General features: G+C 42.1%; 1 protein-coding gene and 1 non-coding gene across 3 annotated transcripts in view; both read right to left on the bottom strand.

Moving 5' to 3' along the window:
- LOC105833195 (E3 ubiquitin-protein ligase TRIM9) overlaps positions 1-22303 on the bottom strand; it is a 50459-nt gene extending 28156 nt beyond the window's left edge. For both annotated transcript variants that reach the window (XM_036290824.1, XM_036290823.1), the window contains exon 1: positions 20028-22303. In XM_036290824.1, coding sequence (XP_036146717.1) covers positions 20028-20045 — 18 coding nt within the window. In that variant the 5' untranslated portion in view covers positions 20046-22303. The remainder of the gene's footprint in view (positions 1-20027) is intronic.
- LOC118647201 lies at positions 1184-1324 on the bottom strand. The gene has a single exon (XR_004964515.1). It is a non-coding gene; the product is annotated as a U4 spliceosomal RNA (small nuclear RNA).
- Positions 22304-24025: the final 1722 nt, after the last annotated feature.

Raw genomic sequence — 24025 nt, forward strand, 5'->3', positions numbered from 1 at the left:
TGCTTGCTTTCATTGCACAGGGCGCATTGCACCCTCGGTATACAAGGAGAGCACCCTCTGAATTACTGCCTCACGATCACCATCGGGAGACCTCGGACCTGCCTCCTCCCCTCCCCCTCTTTCCGCTAGTCATGGTATCTACGTTTTTTAATCAACTGCGAAGCAAAAACCGCTTCGTCCCTTCTCGGAAATAACGCGTCGAAGCGCATAAATGATGATGAAGGTGTATAAGCTCTCTGCGCTTTTTTATCCCGACCAAAATACACATTGCGAATATTCCAAAAGCATAAAAGACATTTCTTCCACGTTAGTTTAATAATTTATCATCTCTGTGTATTATTGCTGTGAATTTTTGTATTATTGTTGAAATATCGGTATTCATTTTAGCGAGACATGGATATTCTCGCTAAAATAAACTTCGAAAGCAATGAATGATTTTACGAGACACACCGCGTATGTATTCACGAGCGACGCTATGAGGGAGAAAAAAGAAGACGGAGGGAGAGAGAGAGAGAGAGAGAGAGAAATAGTAACAATATGATGATGCAGAATCGGATGAATAAAAGAGAAATCCACGATAGAGCGCGACGACGAGACAATTTACGTCCATTAGGAAATGTCGTGTTCTTTTAGCAGAATGAGCGAAAAACGGAGGTGAAACGTCAGGGGAGATACAGCTAATACCCCCATGCAATCCACTATCTGCGATGTCTGGCCGACCGCAAATGTTACATGCGACGAAACCCCTTTTAAATTCACTGTTGCGTTTCCGCGACATACTCGACCGATTGCAAACCCGCATTTTGCATTGACCGTGACCTCGGCAACGGAAGCGCACGCTGTGTGCCTGCGAAAATGGATTAAACAGATCGAAACACGAGCGAGTGTTTCTAATTACGCGTACGATTCCCATTTTTAATTACAAATTAGCATTAATGGTCGTTAAAATAAATTAATCGCAAAATACAATTCGTTGAAAAACAGCAATTGCGAATAAACGCGAGCAATCAGTAGAGAACGAACATCATTATCGCCACGACATTGATCCGGCATATTTTGATCCTTTTATGCCGGATCAGATTAGAAGTGTTCACCGAACGCGATAGAACGCGTAAAGGATAACCGATTTCAGGATTATTCTATAGTGAAGATTTATTTCTTATGTTTGAATTCAAATTATCAGTTTCCGCAGAAACTTTCAAAAATTGCCGTAGCCGATGGTATTTCACATCGTCATGGCGGAGTATTGGTAAAAGTTTTCAACTAGCAATAATCGCACCTCAGTAGAACCTCACCGGTTACGATATTGCCACTGCGCAAAGCTGACGAAAGATCCTCACGAGCTTGTATTCATAGTATAAGAGTGGTGATTTTAATACAGAGAAAGTTACCTCGCAGCGGCCGTTTCTTGAACTAAGGGGACCAGCAGCCGAAATAATATGACCATAGACATAGTATATCTAGACCGAGGATTGTCCCAAATTTCAGGGGTGGGGGTAAGGCTTACGTACGATATAACAGGTATTTCCTTCTCTCTTACACACGCCTGCGTGTGAGAGAGAAGAAAATACCTGGTACATCGTCCGTCCCTTTTCAACGTCTACGTTTGTCCCTTTCTACGTATGCCTATTCAATGTAGAGAAGTCACAGTGCAAGAAATTTTTAATACTCTCATACTTCTATCAGCGCTTTCGGCTGCGATTTCATCGCCTCGTAATTTACGACGGAGATTTAAAGAGCAGGATATATAAAGAAACCCGAATGTACCCCGAGGAACATGACCGATAACATATTTCTTTCAAGAAGCGCCGCTTTGCATGCATGCGGACACGTACAACTTGCACACCGAGAAAAAAATTACGATCGTAACCGTACGTTCGAGACTTTATGGGCTTGTGTACCCGTACTTACGCCTTTACATTCTAAAGGTAAAATAACCGTATGTTTGAATACCCTATTCGTGTCACAATCAAATTTCCATAAGTCATAAGTTCATGAGTTATAAAGAGTTTAATAGTACCCACAAGTATTATACAATAAATATTTTCAAAAAATTTGATGATGCAATAAATGCAACTTTCTATTAATTATCCAAAAATACGTGAAAATTTAATACTATAATACCAAAAGAGCCGTTTAAATGCTAATATTACTTTTCTTGCCGTAAAATACATGATTGCACTAATCTGTGTTTTTATTGCTCCCAGGTATCTCGCTTCTCGCACATTTTTGCTAACTCAACTTTTATTAAACTATCATGGGGCTGCTGATGAAATCCCCCCTTTGTTGAAGAATCTATGAGGCATAAAATAATTCTCACTTAACTCGCAGATACATATTTACCGTCATGATACCAAGGGTGGGACGCTGCTCGGAAGCCGCATTCGAACAGACGAGGACATCGAATTTACATAATCCTGTATAAATGCGTCAAAGAGAGAGAGAGAGAAAGAGAGAGAGAGAAAGCCTTTAAATTCTGCTTTCGAATGCAAATTACCATTCACTTTCTACTGTTTCAGCAAGTTTTCAGGATAACGCCCAATCGAGCATTTTGTCCAAATGAATAGTACATCGTATTCTTAAAATTATTCAACAAAAACTCGCGATAATACACCGAACCCATCTAATTAGTGTATTAATTAGTCGTGTCTCTCGAGGCCGTCGCGATCCGGGGGACACAACGTTGAATTTCCTTTAACCACTCCTTTAAGGAAGGAAGGAAGGAAGGAAGACGTTGTTCAATTAACAGTCTGTAATAGGAGTCGCATATTCTCCTGGGAGATGGAAATTATCACGATCGACGCGTTCATCTCCAGGTGCAGCTAAGTGCAGCTGTGCGGAATTAATTGCGTTACGGCTCACGAAACTACCGTGTTTCTTGCTACAATTTCCTCTGGAAAAATTGTGGCGGTATTCACACAATGTAAATTAACACACTGTGTAATACTCAAAATAAATTTCCAAAAAACTTGGACAAAATTTGTTGCTTCTTAAAACAACATATTTTAAAGAATAAAAATACAATAACTTTTGAAAAAAAATCATAACAAATTATATTATAAATCGCAGAAACTTAAATTTATATTTTATAATATTTTTAAAAAGAAAAAAGTGTTTTAATTTTTCAAATATTGTATAATAAATTCAACTCTCTCTCTCTTTCTGTAGTTGTCACAGTACCACTCTCCCCGTCTCTCCCGGTCTCTACCCGTCTCTCTCCCGGTCTCTCCCTGTTTCTCCTGATCTCTCCCCATCTCTCCCGGTCTCTCCCTGCCTCTATCCGTCTCTCCCGGTCTCTCCCGGTCTCTCCCCGTCTCTCTCGTCTTTCCCGGTCTCTCCCGGTCTCTCCCGGTCTCTCCCGGTCTCTACCCGTCTCTCCCCATCTCTCCCGGTCTCTCCCCGTCTCTCCCCGTCTCTCCCTGCCTCTATCCGTCTCTCCCGGTCTCTCCCGTCTCTCCCCGTCTCTCCCTATCTCTCCCGGTCTCTCCCCATCTCTCCCGGTCTCTCCCTGCCTCTATCCGTCTCTCCCGGTCTCTCGCGGTCTCTCCCCGTCTCTCTCGGTCTCTCCCGGTCTCTCCTGGTCTCTACTGGTAGATATGGGAGAAATGCAATTGAATAAATTGCAAGTAGCACAGAATCGGGCTATGCGAGTAATATTACAATGTAATAGATACACCAAAATAGAACATATGTTACAAGCGTTGCAATTTATGTCTATAAAACAGAGACTACACTATAATCTATGTATATTTATATTTTTGATTTTACATAACTTGGCGCCAAATTACTTAAGGGATAGACTAGAAGTAATTAGTAATGAAAATAAAAGAAAAACAAGACAGGAAGAGACTATCGCAATAAAATTCGTTAGAACTAAAAGTACGAAAAAAAGCATGTGTTACAATTTATTGAATAATTTTTTAGTAATTTTTTTTTCTCATCCTTCGCTCTTTTAAAGATATCTCCGAATTTGTGAAACACTCTGTATATGGTATTTACGAAATAATCATGCAGAATTGATTCGCGTGAAAGCCGCGGGAGAACCTCGGCTTTCTCGATGCGGCCGCAGATAACATCGTGCTGAAGCAGTCGTAGAAACCAGTTGCGAAGGGATGGTATAGTGCGAAAGGGTGCAAGGAGCTCATTACGACGCGAGTCGGCGCGACGCGTGGCTTTTGTATCGCAGGGACGCATCTCGCTCTTGCCTTTCCATCCCTTTGTTTCCTCCCTCTTATCGCCGAGTACGACGAGGCGAGCTACACGGATCGAACGCGAGAAGCAGAAACGGAATACGCGTCTCATGTACGAGAAAACGTAACAAAAAACCCCGGCGACTATTGTGCCCTCGAATATGGAAAGAAAATAGGAAACACCATCCGCCAATATCACTTCGACGCCGTGGTATTCTTTTCCCTTCTCGAGTATTCTTGAAGAAAGAACGGACGAAACGTAATCATTGCAGTCGCGTCGTCTCGCACACGCTGTTTTATTTGCATTATATCTACTGGCGTCCGCGTCTTTTATGAAAATTGCAAGAAAATCGGTACCGCATTGCCATGTTATTTTATTATAATATCACATCGGGGAATACTCGGCAATAAATACAGAATTATTAAAACGTCTCACTGTAACATTTCTCTCGGAAACATTTTGCAAGCTTATTTATTACGAATATTATTACAAATTTAAAAATCACATTATATTCCTCTCAATAATAGACTTTTCGCAAATTATTGTCGCCTCGTACAGCAATATTTACATACGGAACATGTGAAACTGTAAAATAAATTGCATTAGCTAGTAGAAAAGATACCTGATCTCCGGCTACGCGAGGCGCGTCACGAAAAGTACGCTGAGCTCGCTTCTCAGACGTCATCAGGGGCTAGAGAACCCGAGGGATAATCATTTTTCTCCGAGATGACTGGTGGACGCGGTACATTATCTGAGATCGGCCTGCGGAATACCGTGAGTTAAGTACACGAGGAGAGCATGTTTTCCGGACGTTTACGGCCGCTACGTGCAGGAAATAAATTTCTTCGCTCCGTTTTCCGTCAGCTCCCCCAGTAGACTTTCGTCCGCTCGAGGTAAGCTACCCTCATTTAACTGTGAGTATCAAAATGTGCCAATAGCTCATTTCGACGAAATGCGCGAAATTTCAGAAATGTTACATCTCGCATCTGCAAAAATGTAACGTTTCAGAACAGGGGAAAGCTTTGTAAATGTGGCCGTATCGTGTGTACACTCTGAAAATAGTTTAATATGCCGTTATGCATACAGCATTTAACACGAAAGTATAAAACGTGAAAGTCCCCCTGCGCGGAAATACTTCGCCGGGCGGAATTATTAATAAATAACGAGAGATTCGTCGCTAAAGCGTCAACGAAGTATTGGAACGTACTGTTTTTATATGTAATGCAAATATTAATTACCGTCTCGTTGATTACGGTAGAATCAAAGGGCCCGTCGTATGTGATATCGCGCTCATAACACTACAGAGTACAAATCGTTCCAAACGAAATGTAAATAAAATACGCGTAGCGATGCGCGGTGCGTCCAAGTTCAATTTATTCTCTGTGTGACGTGGATTACGATAAACTGGAACATGTTTCGACAAAAATATGTTATTGTAGATGTATATGCGTGTGAATTTCACGATCTAAAATTGCGACGTGACTTGTTAAATAAGAAAGCGCGTAGACATGCATGAAATTTGAAATTGCCTCAAAATTGTAAGACGCATGGCGTCATATATTGCATCATACACTTTTACGTTTTACTTTTTCATCGTCTAAAAGAAATAAAGTCTCTTTGCGTAAATATTTTTGATTCTTGGAATTATTCTAGAAATTATTTTTAAAATATTAGCAATAAAATAAATTCTACGACATAAAAAATCAAATTAAATAAATAGTTTCATTATAGAAAACATGTACATAATTTTGTCATAATATGTAATTTCTTTAATAATATTCAGAATATTCTGTCTACCGTAAGTTCTCATATTTTTTCCCACTAATAAATTTTATTGAGAAAAGATTTTTTTTATTTTTTAAATATTCTGTCTAATAGATCTCTACAGCAAACCGTATATCCAGTGCACTCGTAATTACACATTATTACTCGCTGGAGAAGAATGCGCGATATTTCGCACTTACGCGCAGGATCGGAAATATTATTATTACATGTGCGAATGCACGGGAAATGTTGGAAAAATGGAACTCCACTGGTACTCGAACATCACCATCGCGCCCCGATCGTGTTCGAATTAATTCCCCGTGAGAGTTGTAATTTTCACAAGTGCCGGGAAAACGCGATCGCGTTATTGCGCATCTCGTACTGAAAAACAGACGGTACCTTAATCTAGAGCGGCATAATAAATCTCCGCGGAGTGCGTCTCCGCACGGCACAAAGAATCCTCGCTAATCCCGAGGAATTAATGGTAATTTGCGCGCGATTAATTAGCACCGTCGCGGAGAGGATTAGGACGATCCTCGGCGATAAGTCGAGTCATTCGGCATCGTGGCGTGTCGACGAAAAACAAACGATAATTGCCAAACGTGAGTCGATCAAACCGATAAGTTGAAATTATTCTTCTCAAAGATCTAAAATAAAATATTACTTTCGAGCAATTTGTTTGTAGTGGATTCAGTACGATAAAATCCCGTAGAATTAGAAAAAATTTAAATTTAAAATTTAAATATTATAAAAATTAATGTTAAAAAAAATTTTTTTACACAATTTACAGTTTTTATTTTAATAATGTTTCTTAAAAATGTTTTACATGTCCGGCTTCTGGAAGTCCTGGGATATTTATTACCTTATATTTATTTGATAAATAAGAAAGTGGCGGAAGGAAAATAGCAGCAACGGTTAAATGTCAGGAAGAGTCGCGAGTGAGATATTTTCCGCCGTGACATTCGTGAAAAATTAAAGGGAACATTAGTCATGATACGTAGCACGCGCGCGTTTGATGAAAAATTTAGTCATGCGCGAAAATCGCGCGACACATGCACGCGATTACGCGTAGCAAATTGTCGAAAAGTCCTGACTAATCCCACTAGACGACGCTACTCCGCGGTACTGACATAATTATTAATTATTAATGTCCGTTAGCGCGGAACAGTTGTCCTTTATCGCGGCTCATTTGCCAAATTGGCCCTTCCCGGCCGAGGGCCAGCCTCACGTTTTAAAGAGCGAAGAGGATTATACTCCGCGGCTGAAATTAAAACGCGAATACATAACAGCCACGCCGGCTCCGTCGCGTTATTAATTCCTTCCACGCAATGAATAATTTCGCGAAGCTTAAAAATATTTTCGCTGGTATTTTCATGCGCGTTTACTATTTCCGATGCATGATACACTCGTGCATTGAGCGTAAATATACCTGGCAATCGTTTGCATTAATAGAGAGCCGCTTTATCGTAATTATTAAAATGTATAATATACGTGACACATTATATGACACGTTATATCGACAGGATATTGTCATATTATAATCGTGTCATTACTTATTATAACGACATTTCGCGCAGTTTAAATGTTATTTAAATCGGTAAGTCTTTTTCAGTCAAAACCGATTAAAGACTCACACGATGAGTATGGAAATGGAAAATCTCATAAAAAAGTAACAACCTTTAATTCACTTATATCTTGTTCATAAATGAAACAACCATGCGTAATGATAACCATGCGTAAACAAAGCGTAATGATGTAACATCCAGACGGAATATCGCGTTTCGTGTAATGCGATTTAACTTTCTTTAATTGCAAAATTTTGCTGTATGCGTGAAATATCCGATTTTAGAGCTTTTGGCGAAAACAGCCTCAAATAATATTCATAAATGCGATTTAACCAATTAACCAATGGGGATCGTTATAATAAGCTTTTCAGATTTGGAATAGCCAAAGTTTTGGGAAACCGTCCAGACGAGGAGAGCGAGAGCTGTCTGACGGCTCCAGGTTTCCGGATCGTCCCTGCGCAAACGAGACTCCCTCGGCTCGTTACTTCCCAATCGCGATAATTATTCTAATACGTGTTAATAGGGCAGGTACATCAGGTGCCCTTTATCACGTGCCATTTTCTAAATTATCCGACGACCGTCTGAAAGTGCCTCTATCACCAGGGGAGCGTTTCATTTTAACCCCTTCGCCGGACGAGGCGTTTACGCGTCTTGCGGCACCGAGAGAAACCCGTCGGGGGGTCGCGTCGGAGAAGAGTTAATTATATATTTGTTCTCTACCTATCTTGGGCGAGCCAGACATGAGGCTATTACCCTCCTCCCCCCGATCCGCTCTCCCAAAGTCATCGGGCTCAAGAGTCGGAGCTAAGCAACGTGGTCACGCTCTCGCGGGCACGCTTCTCTGATGTGATTCGAATTGAAACACCGCCGCCGCCGCCGGCATCGCAAATCGATTCGCAACGCGATGCTACGATAATCTGCGGTGCCTTTAAACCGTTAAGCGACCATCCGCTCGGATAAACCACGAACGAGATAATGAGAGATAATTATGGGATAACAAGATACGAAAAATCGAACGAAGCGTGCCTTTTGTTTCTCCCTTAATTCCCCCAAATCCTTGCGACGAGAAAACGACGGTTTTCAGTCGTCGCGACAATTATCAGCGCGCTTAATTGCGAATACAGCGGCAGGTGTTTCTTATCCCAGCTCATTTTCCAAATTGTCCGAAGAACCGCGCGGGGATAAGTTCGAATAATGCCGGTTAAGGCCGGTGCATTAAGACCGCCGGATAAACTCGCGGCGAACAAGGGCGAACGAAAGTGCTTCGTTAACGGCGGGGGAGGCAACGCACTTTAATTTCCGCCACTTTCCATGGCCCACCTGCTATTTGATTGAAATATGAATCCCTAAAGGAGAATATCGATCGTTTCGCGCAGCAAAAAACGGCGAAATTTATTCGGGACGTGCAATTGGAAGAATAATATTCTCTTATATTATATACAATATTTTTAGGGGAGTCGTACACACAGGAGTGTTTTGGGCGGTAAAATAACCAGAACTCGGCGACAGAATTCCTTTTCCTAATAACGACGAATAAATTTCCTAGCGTCGAAAAAAAAGCTATGCGGAAAGCTAAAAAGAATCGCATTAGGGCGATATGACGTCGCTGTCAGGGCGAGAATGAACGATGGCGGGTCTCAATCACGCTAAAACGTTGCTGGAGACAGCTCGTGTCCATAACAGGTGCAAGCTATCGAATTTCGTGATTATACACAAGTTGGAATTTGTTTTCAAATACACAAAAGATCATCGCATTTCTCTTTCGCATATTTAAACGGAATTATTCTCAAACGTTATTATACATATATATTGAGTGAAAAAATATCAAACAGAAATGATAAATTTGAAGAGTTTCCTAAAACCAAACAGATTATAACGCCAAATTATTCTCAGTTTATATTTAAAAAAATTTTTTTTTAACTTTTATTATTCAATGTTATAAAAAAAATTGTAAAATTATTTTGTGGAATAAATAATAAAATAAATATAAAACAATACATTATCGCAAAAATTAAAGTTTATAACTTTTATTCTTGTATCTATTATATGTCTGGAGAAAAATTTACGACATATAATATTTATACAGTATACAATAAACGGTTTAAAAAGTTTTTTGTTTCCCAAAAATTTAATTTGTTGGGCTTGTTTAGTCTTTGCGGGGAACCCTTCAACCTTTTTCATCTCACAAACATTTTTTATCGCGATAGTGAAAATTAATTTCACCACGTAGGATGTTAGCAATATAAATGGAGACGTCGTGAAATCACTTCGATATCTCTCTACGTTATTACACGGTAATTCCGGCCAAAATCATTTTCGAAAATGCCATTCGATTATCTCGAGGAGACGGCATAAAGATGCCCGTTACAGGGTAGAATTGCTCGCGTTTTCCAGGGTTCCTTGGAGAAGTTCCCGGTGCACAAGGCGCAATTGGTTCCTCGACTTTGTGGAATGAGAGGATGGAATGGCTCTGCACGTCGTTACTTTATGACACGAACACGCGAGCACGGAGGGACACGGACGACCGGAATGATCTCTGGAAGCGGTCGTAGGAGCCTCGGAGAGGAACGGCTCGATGCATAAAGACGGCGGTACGAGGGCGCGTAATGAGCGCTTTATAAAAATAAATTGGCGATCGGGAAGTCTCGCGTGGGGTGGCGCCGGCTATAAAACACTGCACGTACAACTTCGCGAATTTCTTGCGGAGAAATCTTCCTCGCGAATCCGTGGAAACTTCGAGAATACAGTTTGGTTCTGTTAGGATCTTCAAAAACAGATGTTCAATAGTATGTATACTAAATATAAATTGATTCTCCCTTGCAAAAATTGACCGAAGATTTTTATCTAATAAAACTGCGCTAGCGAAAGTAACGTGAACATTCCGAACATCGATCGAGAGATGAATTGTAATCTACTCGTCTCGATTGTAATTTACACGTCGCCCTCGATTCTTGCACCAGTCGATTCTTCGGTACCGCGGGTCGAAGTTTATCTCGTTTGTTCGAGGTTGTTGCCACGGTTGCTATTTATTATTATGTCGTATGAAAAGCTGCACGGTAAACTTGCGAGGGAGGCGAAATACTCGGGGGTTGCCACGCGGAGTGGCATTAGGCGCTTGCAAGGCGGTAATTGGCTGTGTTACGACTGCGCTTCCGTCGTCGACATAACGCGGGAGAGATGTTGCGTCCGGAATGGAATGATTTACGAGCATCATGTCGGGGAGAAGTAAATTACGAACGTCGGATTGAAATCGCAATAATTCAAGAAATATCACGGCGTAGGTTGCGAGCAGCTAGTTGTCTCGCGCGCGGCGGGACTTGTATCAGGCACACGGCCAATGTTACACGACAACGTTGCTAATGACGCTTGAACGATTCGCTGACGCATTCACACCACGTTGCACGTTTCAGATTCAATAATCGGTCTTTTAATTTTTATAAAGAGTACTCCACACTATGGAATGAATATAATTTCAGATAAGAAAAATTATTTTAAGATATATAAAATAACACAAAAAGTCATTTATTAGATCAATTCGATCCAATTATTGAGATAAAAATAATTTTATTAATATTGTAACAGGTAAAAAATATAATTTATAAGTTTTATTCGTAAATATTATTTTATAATTTTATTGGATAAATATTGTTCTCTTAATTATGTTATATTATTTTGTTCAAAATGTTCATCTTATGCTTTTTAGCATAAAATCCTGCTGCTCCAACTAATTTGCTTGAGTTCAATCCAATTTTAAATAAATATAATATAACTAGGAGATTCGTGTTTTTCTCATCTGTTACAACATTATAAAAATTATCTTGATATCTAAATTACATGATTGATATCTAAAAAACACGCGCTTGACAAGAATTAATTTGTTAAGAAAATTAAGCAGGCAGATTGCAATGTTCTAAGATAATCTGAAATCATATTTTAATATATTCCTTTTTCCTGGCTAACGCTCAATTGCGCTTAAAGGCATCGATAAAGATGCACCCACAATCACGACGTAATCTTTCGTGGCAACGTTTTATCGATGTCTCAGATAAGTACACATACGTGCAGGCGGCGGCGTACACGGTGTGTTCCAGAATTGTCGCCGCATCGTCCATCTGCGGATTGCTCTATCGATTCGCAACCGTGCTTTTTTATCGAAAAATTTCAACTCTCAAATCGTAAGCCATTGAACTCCTGAATAGCCATTATTCGGTATTGACGATTGAAATCGGCGAAAGGAATGAGCGTTAGCTCCGGGACACCGTATATACGTGTATGTATATGTACAGAGTTAGATTAGCTATTCTTACATGGGGAAACCTGCTTTACCTATGTACCGGCTTTTCTTATTTTCGCGTTTAACATGCGCCCGCCGTTCCCGTCGAGTGTCCCGGGCTCCTTCTTTCTTCTCTCCTTCGCTTTTCCGACGGCTTGCTCGACCCTAAACGTTCGTCCGTCACGTATTCTTGCTATGTAAAGTCTTCTTAGCGGCGAAAGCTGCATGGACGTGCGCGAAAAAGATTCCCTGCTCCGAAAGAAAGAACTGTAGTCGGAAGAGAAGTCTACTGTATGAAACTGTCTGCAAAGGAATCGTCCATTGTGCTCAACGTAAATGCTTTTCAGTTAAAAAGATTCTTCTTTTATAATAATTATTCTGGCTACGGAATTAACGTCCGCATTTATATAGTTGTAAATATAATTTTAACGATGTAATAAAATGACAATTTCAATTTTGTCTTCTTTGATACGCACGAGAGTGCCATCTACGTAATAGAGAATATAATAAAAATGAAACGTTTCTCTTCTTTTCGCCGTTAATGCAACTCGTTAATTGCGACTAATTGAAAGTGTGCATTTAATTCGTTACTTCATTTCTCTCGGTCTCGTGTCTCGATCTTATTCGCGGTCGCGCCCGCGTTTGCGATTTGTCTTCGATTGTCGGGCCACGGCCGCAATTAGCGGTCCCTGTGGCGTGAGTTTTCGCCGTCCTGATCGTCGCGGTGTGTCATATAAATGTATGCCGTCACGCGAGCAAGCCGCGGGCTGCAAATCGCGCGTCCGCGCGTACAGCGCATTATCCAATTACCCGCGCAAACGAAGTTTGTGCCGGGTGATTTACGTCGTGCTATTACGTCGTCCTGGCGCGAGGCGCGTCCTTTGAACTCTTCGGAAAAAAGGGTCCGCGACGGAGATTAGATTTTTGCTTTGTCACCGTCCAGCACGATATGTCAGCGTGACGGGCGGCCGTTTTGCGTGCCGGACGATTGGATGGCCTTTGCATAACGGAAACAAAATGTTGATTCGTTTTCAGCCTTTGTTAAGCCGAAGGTTTCTCCCGGACGGACGGCGAGATTTAAAATAAAAAAGAAGCACTCCATTCAACAATTTTTCGAAAACCATGTATAAATAACTTTTGATTAAATCTTATTTAAATTAATTCGATTAAATTTGTCTAGAATTTAATGTAGTTTAGTCTTGAAAAAATAAAGAAACGTATTATTAATTTTGAAATATTGCAAGTTTTCTTATTTAAATTCTGAGATGACACCTGACAGCTACGTAACCAGGGAATATACATATATTCCAGCAGAACATTAATCCTTCACCGGGACACATTGTCTCCGAAGTCCCGAAAGCGTAGAAGACAGATCGCCGAAGAAAATCGTGGGCAAGTCACGCGGCGATACTCGCGAGGCAAACTGCAAACGGTGCAACGCACACGAACGACAACGGGACCCAAGTCGTTACTCAGCGCTTATCGAACACCGGCCATTACTCGCGAGCCGCCCGATTTTCCGCGCGAGAGTCGCGCCAACATCGTAAAACATTCCCGTAACTTACGTAGTTAAGGACAAACCGATAGCGGACCGAGGGGAGAATGGGCAAACTCCTCGGGGCTAGGAACAAATAAGCACGGAGGAACGCGACCCGTTTCGGCATTTACGCGATGCTAAGCTGGGCGCGTGATGCGAAATTAAATGGGGCGCGGCCGAGCTTTTCCACTGCCGCGCCGACGTGTCGCGAGACATCGAACGGTCGGAAGGGTACTTTACCGGAGAAACGTGTGGGATTCCCCGCACACAATTCCTTAAATTTCAAATTTACTCACGTAAGGGACATACAACGCGGTCGTTTACAAATTATGCAAACGTCAAATCAGACGATCGCCCAGCGATTGGCTGAGAAAAATTATTATCGAAAAAAAAAAACTGAGTAAATCGATTCGCGCTCGAGAGGAGATGACAGATATAACGTTGTTTTTTGCCGTTGCACACGGCACAAGATTATTTATATACAGCTGACGGGGGTACAAAGTGAACTAACCAACGATATAAAATTTTCACGACCACTCGGGTTTTTCCGGTCAGCCGTAGGGGCATAAAATAACCTTTTTGAAACGTGTCCCTTGGATTTTGATTACTTTCACGTGTAACGCAAACAAACGAAATGCATTCGGCTGGTACAATGAGCAGGGACTTCGCAATTTTGCTTGTTATACCGAGAACCCGCGCGAGAACGGTAATTAACGATAAATTGTTTTTTTTTTTTACCGCCTACGTATTTCACGATCTATCGATAGCCGCACTCTAACGAAAAAATAAAGTAACTCCTCTCGCGTTAAAAACAGTTTACGCGTTCGCCACATTATCGCGACAACAATCTGCAATTTCTTCGAACGAGCAATATTATCTTTTTTGACACACACATTTATCAACTATTAAAGAAGCATATATTTGTCGAATAAACATTTTAAAATATACATATGATTATTTGTTGGGTATACTTGAAAATTCCAAATAAAGTTTCAATAAAAATTTCGCGCATCATTAAAAAAAAAATATTTGGCTTTAAATACAGAATACCGCTCGAAGAGCGCTGGTGCGTGTACCTGAATGAACCCCATGTATCTGCTCATCGCGGCAATTTATCATAGCAAGATGTGTTTAAAACGTTTATAATTGTAACGGAAAAGAGGAGGGGCGATCAAATGCACTCGTGGCGTTTCGACCGTTTGACGGAGCGACGCAAATCTACCGGTATCGCCGCCGGTAAACGCAAAAATATTTCATTTTCGCTAGCATGCTCGCCTCGTCGGAAACTCGCGATCCCGACGGGCTGTAACGCAAATGGCCGCGATAACGCACAGTCGCATAAACAAACGCGTGCGGGCATGAAAAGCGTCATGCGCGCACCGAGAGTCCACCGATTGCATTTTTTTTTTTTTTTTTTTAAATGCATCCCCGTGCTTCGATATGACGTCTGAGGGACATTCCGCCGCCCGAGGTATATCCTAATAATTGCGCGAATGTACCTCTGCAGCTACGGCTGCATTTTTCGCGCCAATGCGAAAAGGATGCTCGCGGATGGTAGCGGAAGGGACGCACCCCGTTCGAGAGGGAAATGGAGAAAAAAAGAGAGAAGGTAGGAGAAGGAGAGAGCACCCCTCAGGCCCTTCGAGCTTCCGAGCTCGATATTGGCGCACCAGGCACGTTTTTCACGGTTAGGTACCCCTCGCACACCGATCGATGCGGAGGAAACTCGGATCGTTGCATTTATTTCCGCAATAATTACGGCGTTCGTCTGCGCAACTGCGTGAACGTGTGTTCGAGTGGGCGAGCTAGCCGACGATGAGCCAACAAACATGTTTCCAGTTTATTCTCTTAATCATGATTAAGAAAAAATTTGATTAATAGTTTCGGAATACTATCCTCAAATAAAAAAAAATATCTATATATTTAAACTAGAGATGTATGGATCAAAGCAATCTTTAATCGAATTAAATCGAATTGTTGAAACACAACTTTTAATTAACAACATTATTATTATTGGATTAAATTTTAAGAAATAAGTAATAAAAAGGGATTATTACGCAGGAAAAATAATATCGAATATGTACTTTTGCTAAAATATAGAATATAAAATTACGTTTTTATCAATAATTTCTGCGAACTTTTTATTCCGTGCAAATGAATAACTGCATTAGTCTGATTCAAGTTTGTCAGTATATTTCGATGTAAAACGCAAAGAGCGTAATTAAAAATTCATTTATATAAGACTTGTATGCGAACGTCATTTAAATTCAAATTAAATGAGTGATGGAAATGTAGAAAATCATATTTAAAACGTGTCTCGTTCAGCTTTGATAACATTATGTTTCTGATCTCAACTGACTATTTTAATTATCGCGAGAGCGAGAAAAATCATCTATCCAGGTTTACCTAAAACTTCAACTTCGAAACTTTCGAAACAAGAAGTGCATTTCAACGTAATAGCGTACATCGAAGTTTCGAGATGCGAAACTTGCTTGAACTTACTTAGCGAAAAATTTTTTTGAACAGTGCGGTTTCTCTCGAAAACCGAGACCGTGCACATAAGACAGTAAACGTTTCCATCGTGGCGTACAGTGAGACACTATTGCCTAGTGTTTCCACGATAATCGGTTTGATTTCCGCCCATTATGCAGTCCGTGCACCCAGTGTCACGGGCGAACGTGAGGTAAAAGTCGATTCCCCGCTCGTCGGCGGCGTCGCGACGCTCTGTTTCGGGAAGGAGCGCGATTCGCGAAACGTAGCCGTTCTATTTTTCGATCGGCAACTTGGAGAATGGGCGTCGTAAAAGGAAGCGCAAACGTCGTAAACGAGCGCGCACACGTCTTGGCACGTCCGTTAGATTTGTAAGCAGAGCGGGCATAAAACCGTCGGCGAGGAGAGACGTGACCTCGTTTAGCGACGAGCAATCTATCGGATCGTCGTCGATGACCGGATGACGACGCATCCCATTTGCACGCGCGCGCGCTGGATTCTTCTCTCTCGATCAACGACGTCAGTTATTTCCGCTCCCCTTCGCAACATCCTGCCCGCGATTATTAGACTTATCCCGATCTTGAAACAGTTCGGCGACTCTCGAGTTTTATAGATGAGACCGAGCGCGCGATATTTGGGGAATCATTGGGGTGATCGATCGATCGCGAAATTTCAGATCGACGCGAAACTTCCCGTTGCGAGACTTGACGGGAATTCCTTCCGCGAAATGCATTTCTGCGGGGTGTTTCGCAGGATTCCCGGTAAAGTACAGGGGGGAGGTTGTGCATCGCGACTTTTATGGATGAGATCGTAGAATGCGCGATCGTGCAATTCTTCGACGCGAAATGTTTGAAAACTTGCGAAGTTACGGGGCTTGCGATAGAATTTCCTTACAAAGAGTGCATTTTCAGAGAATAGAGATGATGAAATTATAATAAACAAGTATCAAGTATCCCCTAGCAATTTTACAAACAAACAAAAAAAAAACAAAAAAAACGTGATTAGAGAGCCACGATGCCAGGTTATAAATTATCCGTGAATTCCGGGATACATAATGTTTCATTAGTTACGACGGAATTAAAGAGGTGTCTCGCAATAACGTGGATTTACTTACGCTGGATTTACTTACCGACCTCGAGAGATCGCGGAGATCAGCAAGTCGTCTCTCGTGGAATGCACATCGTCTATGTGAAAGGGGTACGCACCGCGAGAAACATCAGGGTGAAACGAACGGGGAGAATGGTCGCGCAAATGAAATTCCGCGCTCGCGATTTTCGTCGGACTTTCTCTCTCTCTCTCTCTCTCTCTCTCTCTCCAATCTTTTCCTCCTTTTTTTGCCAGCTTCTTTTATTTCGGCCCCGTCGACAGAACACGTCCACGGCAGCGGAGAGCATTTCCGGTTCGGCGAGGCCCGACCGACATTGTGCCGGCGAATATTTAAGCGAGAGGAAAACTAACTCTCTCTGTATCCACAGCCCTTTCCCCTTTGCTCCCTCGCGCGCTGAGGGAGGAACACGCGCGGGGGTGGCAGTGCGGTTTGTTTGCGGAAAAAAGTCACTCCGTCGGGAGAGCCGCAGCTGCGCGCATCACATTATTTGCGCGGGGGAGGACCAGAGCAGAATGCTGCGAGGGGAGAAGAAAGAGATGGGATACGAAGGGGGTGAGCAAAAAGCGGCGAGCACACACGCGCCGAACTTCGGCAAACATCTAGCGGACAGCCGCCGATCTTTTTCTCCCTCCTCCCATTCCCTTCCCCCTTCGGTCTTGATAGCGTTGGAAAAAGTTTCCGTCGCGTTATGAAAATGTTTCCCCTCCCTCTCTTTCGTTCCCTCCGCGCTTATCGGTCGCGGCCGGGTTCAGGGTGTTTGCACGCGTTTGCATTAGTGCGCTAAGTGCACGACGGCAAACGCACGCATTTCGTAAGATAAAAAAAAAACCCTTTGTTCCGAGATTTTTCCCCGTGTATATATTCCACGGTATTAGTTCCACGGTAATGCACGGCCAGGAACGAAACCTACGTCGAGTCAGCTTTAAAAAGATCAGCGCAACTGCAAAATTACATGCCGCACAGACCCGCGCGTTTCCCCTGTTACTACTTACGTTAGACGTTCGGCTGATTTTTGCGCGTCGAGGAAATTCTCGATCTGGAGCAGCGCACTTCCAACCGTTATTATCCACCCCGGACTAGTTTATTCGTACAAAACCGTGCAAATATCCGTGCCGTTCTCTCCCGGCGGCGGCGGCGGCGGCGGCGGCGGCGGTGTTTGCAGAATTCCGTACGAGTAAAATAGTACAAAGCTGACTCGCAATTGCACACGCCGCGCGTATACATACAACGACGGAGCGCGCGTACTGAGTGGAATTCAGAAAGGGAAAACTAAATAGACGCGGCCGATGGAAAACACGCGCGGCATATTATATTGACCGTCCAGGTCGCGCGCGATACACGCGCAATGCAATGGTTACTACGCTTTCTCCCTTTGATTAATTTTGGTAATTAATGACATTTACTCGGTGGATCGAGTTAACTTTGTGCCCGTATATAAACGCGAATTTGCGGTGATAATAATTTGCGACAACATCTGACTCTCCACCCCTCATCGCCCCTCCCTTCCTCCGCAATAATTTATTACAGAAAATATATCCACGATATTAACAGCATAAATTGTAGTTTAATCAGAAAGTCCAGATGTATTATAAATTGATACGAAAAACAAAAGGAATATAATCATTAGAAGCGAGTCAATGCGTATTGTGTTTTCCCGGTCGTATTGACCCTTTTCAATTTTTCACTAAATTATTTTTATTAAAATGTAATTAATTATTAGCTCTTTTTCAAAGAAATATATTTAATAGTGATATTATTTCACCATCATCAAGTTTTCTATATTAATTCTGGGATAATATTAATTAATTTCTCTTACGCACTGCAAATTAATTAAAGTTTAAAGGCTGATCTTTTAATAAGATATATTCATAGATACGAGGGACGAGAAGACGACGAATTATTCGCATAAACTATTAAGTTAATTAAGATTTAATTGATTTTCTATCCTCTTTGTGTAAAGGAAACGATTTCTATCTTCGCTTTGCGAGGCAACCGAACCATTTCTATCTCTCTTTGCGAAGGAGTGCATTTTGAGAAGGAAAAGTGGCAGCGATGTTCATGGGAACGGTCCTATATAATTTTCCCTTTCCCGGCAACTCTTTTCTCGTGCACCATTCGACCTCGCGCACAATTCGCGATCGAAGTCGCAAAATTCGGTCGTAATATATTCGCATCTCGGGGTAAATCGCTGCTCGATTTCTCGCGGAGATACCGATAATGTCGGGACACTTCCCGCGATACCGTGATACCGTGGCCCGCTTTCTCCGTAAAGGCGGCGATGAACTCTACCCTGCTGCGACAGCCGAGTATAATCGTATAATTCGCCCGAATACAAATGCATCGTCACGGAGTGCGGCGCGACTGAAACTCTTCGAATTTGCCGGCGTGGCACGACAGCGGCGGCGGCGGCGGCGGCGGCCTCGTAAATACGCCGCTCGTAAAAGCAACGTTACACGATCGCGCGCGCTCCGAATTGGGACGCAGCTGCCGTTGCCGGCCTTAAAACTTCAACGTCAGAATGGCGCGGGCTGCCCTCCGGGTCGCCCCCTCGTCGCGGACACTCGAAATTACCGCAAGCTAATACTCATACGGACTAGAGGAGCCGGCGCATGAACGTGCTGCAAGCGACAACGCTAGGGGATCCTGAAGAGAAAACCCGACTGCAGAAAATCGCGACTGTCTCGTGTCGTTTGAATGTTAAGCGACATTTTATAAGATTTTATGGATATACAGTATATCACAACCGTAAAAGAAGATCTTTTCAAGAAGTGAAATAAATTATTAATATGTCTCACAGAGAATGAAATATGGTTAATGTAAAAATGAAATTTAAAAAATAATATTAGTTACTTAAATCACAAAAATAAACCGGAGAAAAAAAGGCATTCGCTAAAAAAAGAAAAACAGATATGCAGCAAAAGCAGTTTACATGTTGCACAAGTAATTTGTTATTTTTAAAAAATATTTCTAAGTATCTGCTCGCGTAAACGTCGCGCTACCGTTATCAACAATTTAGAAAAGCGTGTATAATTACATCCATATAACATCGTATAAAGGTTTTAATTCCAAGCGAAATCAGATGCTCTGTATCATCCTTACCCATGTTTTTTCAAGCATTTGCGATTCCCTGTTTCGCAATCGTTTCTCGAAAGTCTGAAAAAGGCATAGCGTCGTGAGTAATTTTGACGATATCTGGCTATTCGAAAAATCAGAGCTCGTGTAATGGGAGACAATTACGTTGCTGGAAGTAAATTGACAAATTGACTAGAGGCAATTATAGGGACCGTCAAAAATAGCCCGCGACTCGTACGGTTGTTATCCGTGATAAATCCATCAGCGCATCTCGCAGGCCAGGAGGCAAATCCGGATAGAGCGATGTGTCTCGACATTGATTTCATTAGGTATTGATTTTCCGAAGGGTGTGGATTCGGGGCCGAATATATGAATGCTGATGGCGAAATGTAGAGCTCGCTCCTATCATACTGTGCCACAGACTTCGTGCATAATGTACAGCTTATCTTGAAGCTGCTCGCACTCACTTATCGGTGCCTTATCGAGAGTGTATACCGGTATCGCGAGGTGAACTTCGTTTACGTTTTATTTGCTCGAAATTTTCACACGCTGAAGAAAGATACTTCACCTTCTTCGACTACTGGATGCTAACAAGGGAAGAATCGGATATGCATCTCGCATATTTTGCAAAGTTCGATATTAAGGTATAGAATGTCGTAAAAATAGTATGTAATTCTAGATCAATTTTTTTTCTTCTTTACTTGTTCACAACTAACTGAAAATGTCTCTTTTGTTTCAATATTTAGTTTTCCTCGAGCTCTCTCTCGTGCTTCTGTTTCGTGATTCCATAGAAAAACAAACATATATATTTTTACAAATTTATTTATATATTTAAGAAATAACAATAAAGTAATAAAAATTTTTTTAAAAGATCGAAACACAGATATTAAATTATTTCTCAAATATATACTGTTTTATAAAAAAAAACTGCGAGTTCAAGGGAGTTAGGCAGTTAGGCATTACTAGACCGATTTTGTAAAGCTTCGGCTATTCGCAGTGATATCTTTATGTGCGTGCAGTCAATCCAAACTTTAAAATTTTGTAATTTCAACTCCATTTACACTCGAATGTTACTTTTATAACATAGTCGGATTTTATACTTAATCGAAATTATTAAAATCAACGAAACACATACTTGAGGTTTCCTATAAGATAACATTACGATCAGTTGATTAGCTATCGCTATTATTTCAACTTCGTAAACACGGATATTAAATTCCTTATGTGCTAGCACCTTGGTAACTTACTTAAGACCTTAAAAGGGTGAAATTTTAATCTATTCAAATACGATAACAAAAGACGTATCATGAATATTCATCAAGCTTAATGGAGCGTCGTAGCAAAATAAGATAGCGCGTAGTGAAAGAACCAGGGGGGGAGGGCGGGAGTAACGCACGCGTCGAAACCGCGTCGACGTAAATTTCCTCCATCAGCGGCGGACAAACGGTTCGTTTCAATCGTCAAGCCCCGACATTTCGCAATATTTTTATGGCCACGTCCACGCGGGCGCGCGCCCGCTCGTCACTCCCACGTCGAACGGTTATATCTCGGAACAACACGGGCCATTAATTGAAAAAAATTCCGACCGGCCGACGCGGAGCGGCGCGCCGTGGATCGGAACGCTCGTTTATGCATTGTGCAGCCGCCGGCGAAAAGGAGAAATAAAGCTCTCCTCTTCCAGGAGCTGGATTCAAATTAAACTCACTTGGAGGTTAATGCGGTATGAAATGAAAATTGTAAATCGCGCGGCCGCGGCAATGAAAAAGTTTCGCGCGGCCGACCGCGCCGTCGATGGGGTTCGTTTTCGCGGGCGCGACCGGGCGATATTTCTTCCTCGTGATGTTCTCGCGTAAACACCCGCTGCCGGTGGCTCTGTGCACGCTGCCTTTTCTCCGTTCTATCTTTTTTTCCCCCTTCTCGCACCCCCCCCCCCCCCATGAAAGCGTCAAACGAGCGCAATTTCGTCGCGGGATATTTATCGGCGTTGACAGTTCCGCGCTATATCCCTTCGTTACTGTTCCCTCCACGTTTTGCCGTGAATTTTTCATTCAAACGATGCTGAAATACATTCTCCGTACGCGATATTATACCGCGAGGAGCGCCGTTGTACGAGAGAAAAATTGTCCACATATACGTCATCGCGCCTTAAATGCAGTCTTCGTTTCAATTAGGTACTAACTGTTCCAATTACTGCCGCTTTAACCCTTTGAAACATGTTCAAAGTGTCCAAAGTTTCTCTTTTCCGCTTAGTTTTTAATTATTTTATCAAATTTATTAATCTTAAGTACAACTTTTTAATTTTCTAAAGTCCTTAAAACATAATTAAGTGTAAAAAAAGGGGCAATCGTAAACTTTTAATTGTAAATAATTGTAAACAAACAAATAATAAAATTCTGTGCTTTTTAGAGAAACTGCTAATACTGCAATTGAAAAAAACAATAATTAGGACAGTTTATCTTAGTTATAACGACATTGTGAAATCATTTCGAAAGACTGAACTAATCGACCGCTCTTAACATTCGTTTGTGCATGGTAACTCGATTCATAACCACCGAGAGAAATTTAAAGAACATTATTCGTCGTGGTGCTAAGCAGCATCTCTCGGTGCACGGACTGCTCGACGATAAATGGCCGCGGTCGAAACGATCAACGTCGGATCTCGGGACGATCGGCGCACGTGCGTGACGAGCGGGCGAGAGAGAACGACGAAAGGGACGGTTCGTTCGCCTCGGCCCTTTCTCCTCTCTCTCTCTCTCTTTTTCTTTTTCTCGATCCCTCTTCTTCCCTCGTTCCACCCGTCGCGTCCCGCCGCCCTTTGTGCCGCCACGTTACGAAATCACGTCGAATCTGGAACGATGCGCGCCGTCATCCTCTCTACCTTCTCTTGCCACGCGCGCACTTTCACGAGAAGCTTTTGGCAGCTGCTGACGGCCCGCGGACTTGACGGCCGCGGCTAAATTTGGAGGGTCGAGAAGGTGATGTATAAGCTCTTCGCTGTCGCGCACGTGTTTTGCCTGCGAACGTCGTGCGTGTAAGAGATGCAGCCGCTTGGATACATATATATATATAAATACACATGAGGCTCGCGGTAAAAAGGACGGAGGGCTGGGAGTGAGTCATCCCCTTTGCGCACGTCGATACTCATTCATGATTTTTTTTCTTCCTTCCGCGTTCGGGGACCGATAAGCGTGGAGAGTACTCGTTCTGTTATCGTAACGGCACCCCGCGACATAATAAGATAGGTGTAACGACGAAGAAAACGAGCGTCGATCGAGTTTGTGGATACGATAGAAAGTGTATAACGTTGTAATCACGAATTTTGAACACAATACGTTCCACCTATGACAATTTAATGTAGGAATGAGTTCGAAACGTACTTAAAATTGAAAAAAAAATTGAAAATTTGCGATAAATAATTTTCCCGAATCTTTACAAGTATTTAGAAACGTACGTATTATGAGATAAAAAATTAACTGTTGAAAAGTAGATCGCAAGGAAAAATAAATGCGAAACAAAAGATAACTTCGTAATTGATTTACGCCACGTTCAAAGTTTTTGTAAAAGACCCGCGGCGCACGAGGATTGCTTTATTCGTATATGCAACTTGCAAATTGTAAAGGGAGATTATTCATAACACTGACAACGAACGGGTCTTGAATGTTCTTGCACATCCGTCGTCAGAGGCGGATCTGTCGAAGAGATTCGGAGCAAGCTAGGGGCAACAATGCGATCCGAATCAGACGAAACGTTCCAGGTTCTTTCGGGCTCTCAAAGAGAAATCTACTGTGTGCCTTGTATGCATGTCTGACAATGGCGGCACGTGGATTCAACTGTGTACAAGACAGCTCACTACATGGCGTCTGATCCGATACTCCAGAGATCGAAAGAAGCATGGCAAATGCATTGTATCTGTATGTATGACGTACACTTTAATATGCAGTAGAGTATCGTATTTTTGGCTCGAAAAATAGAAAAATATATTTACGAAACATCTAGCAGATGTAAAAGGAACATTTAACATGTAT

Source organism: Monomorium pharaonis, chromosome 8 (assembly GCF_013373865.1).
Source record: "Monomorium pharaonis isolate MP-MQ-018 chromosome 8, ASM1337386v2, whole genome shotgun sequence".
NCBI lineage: Eukaryota > Metazoa > Arthropoda > Insecta > Hymenoptera > Formicidae > Monomorium > Monomorium pharaonis.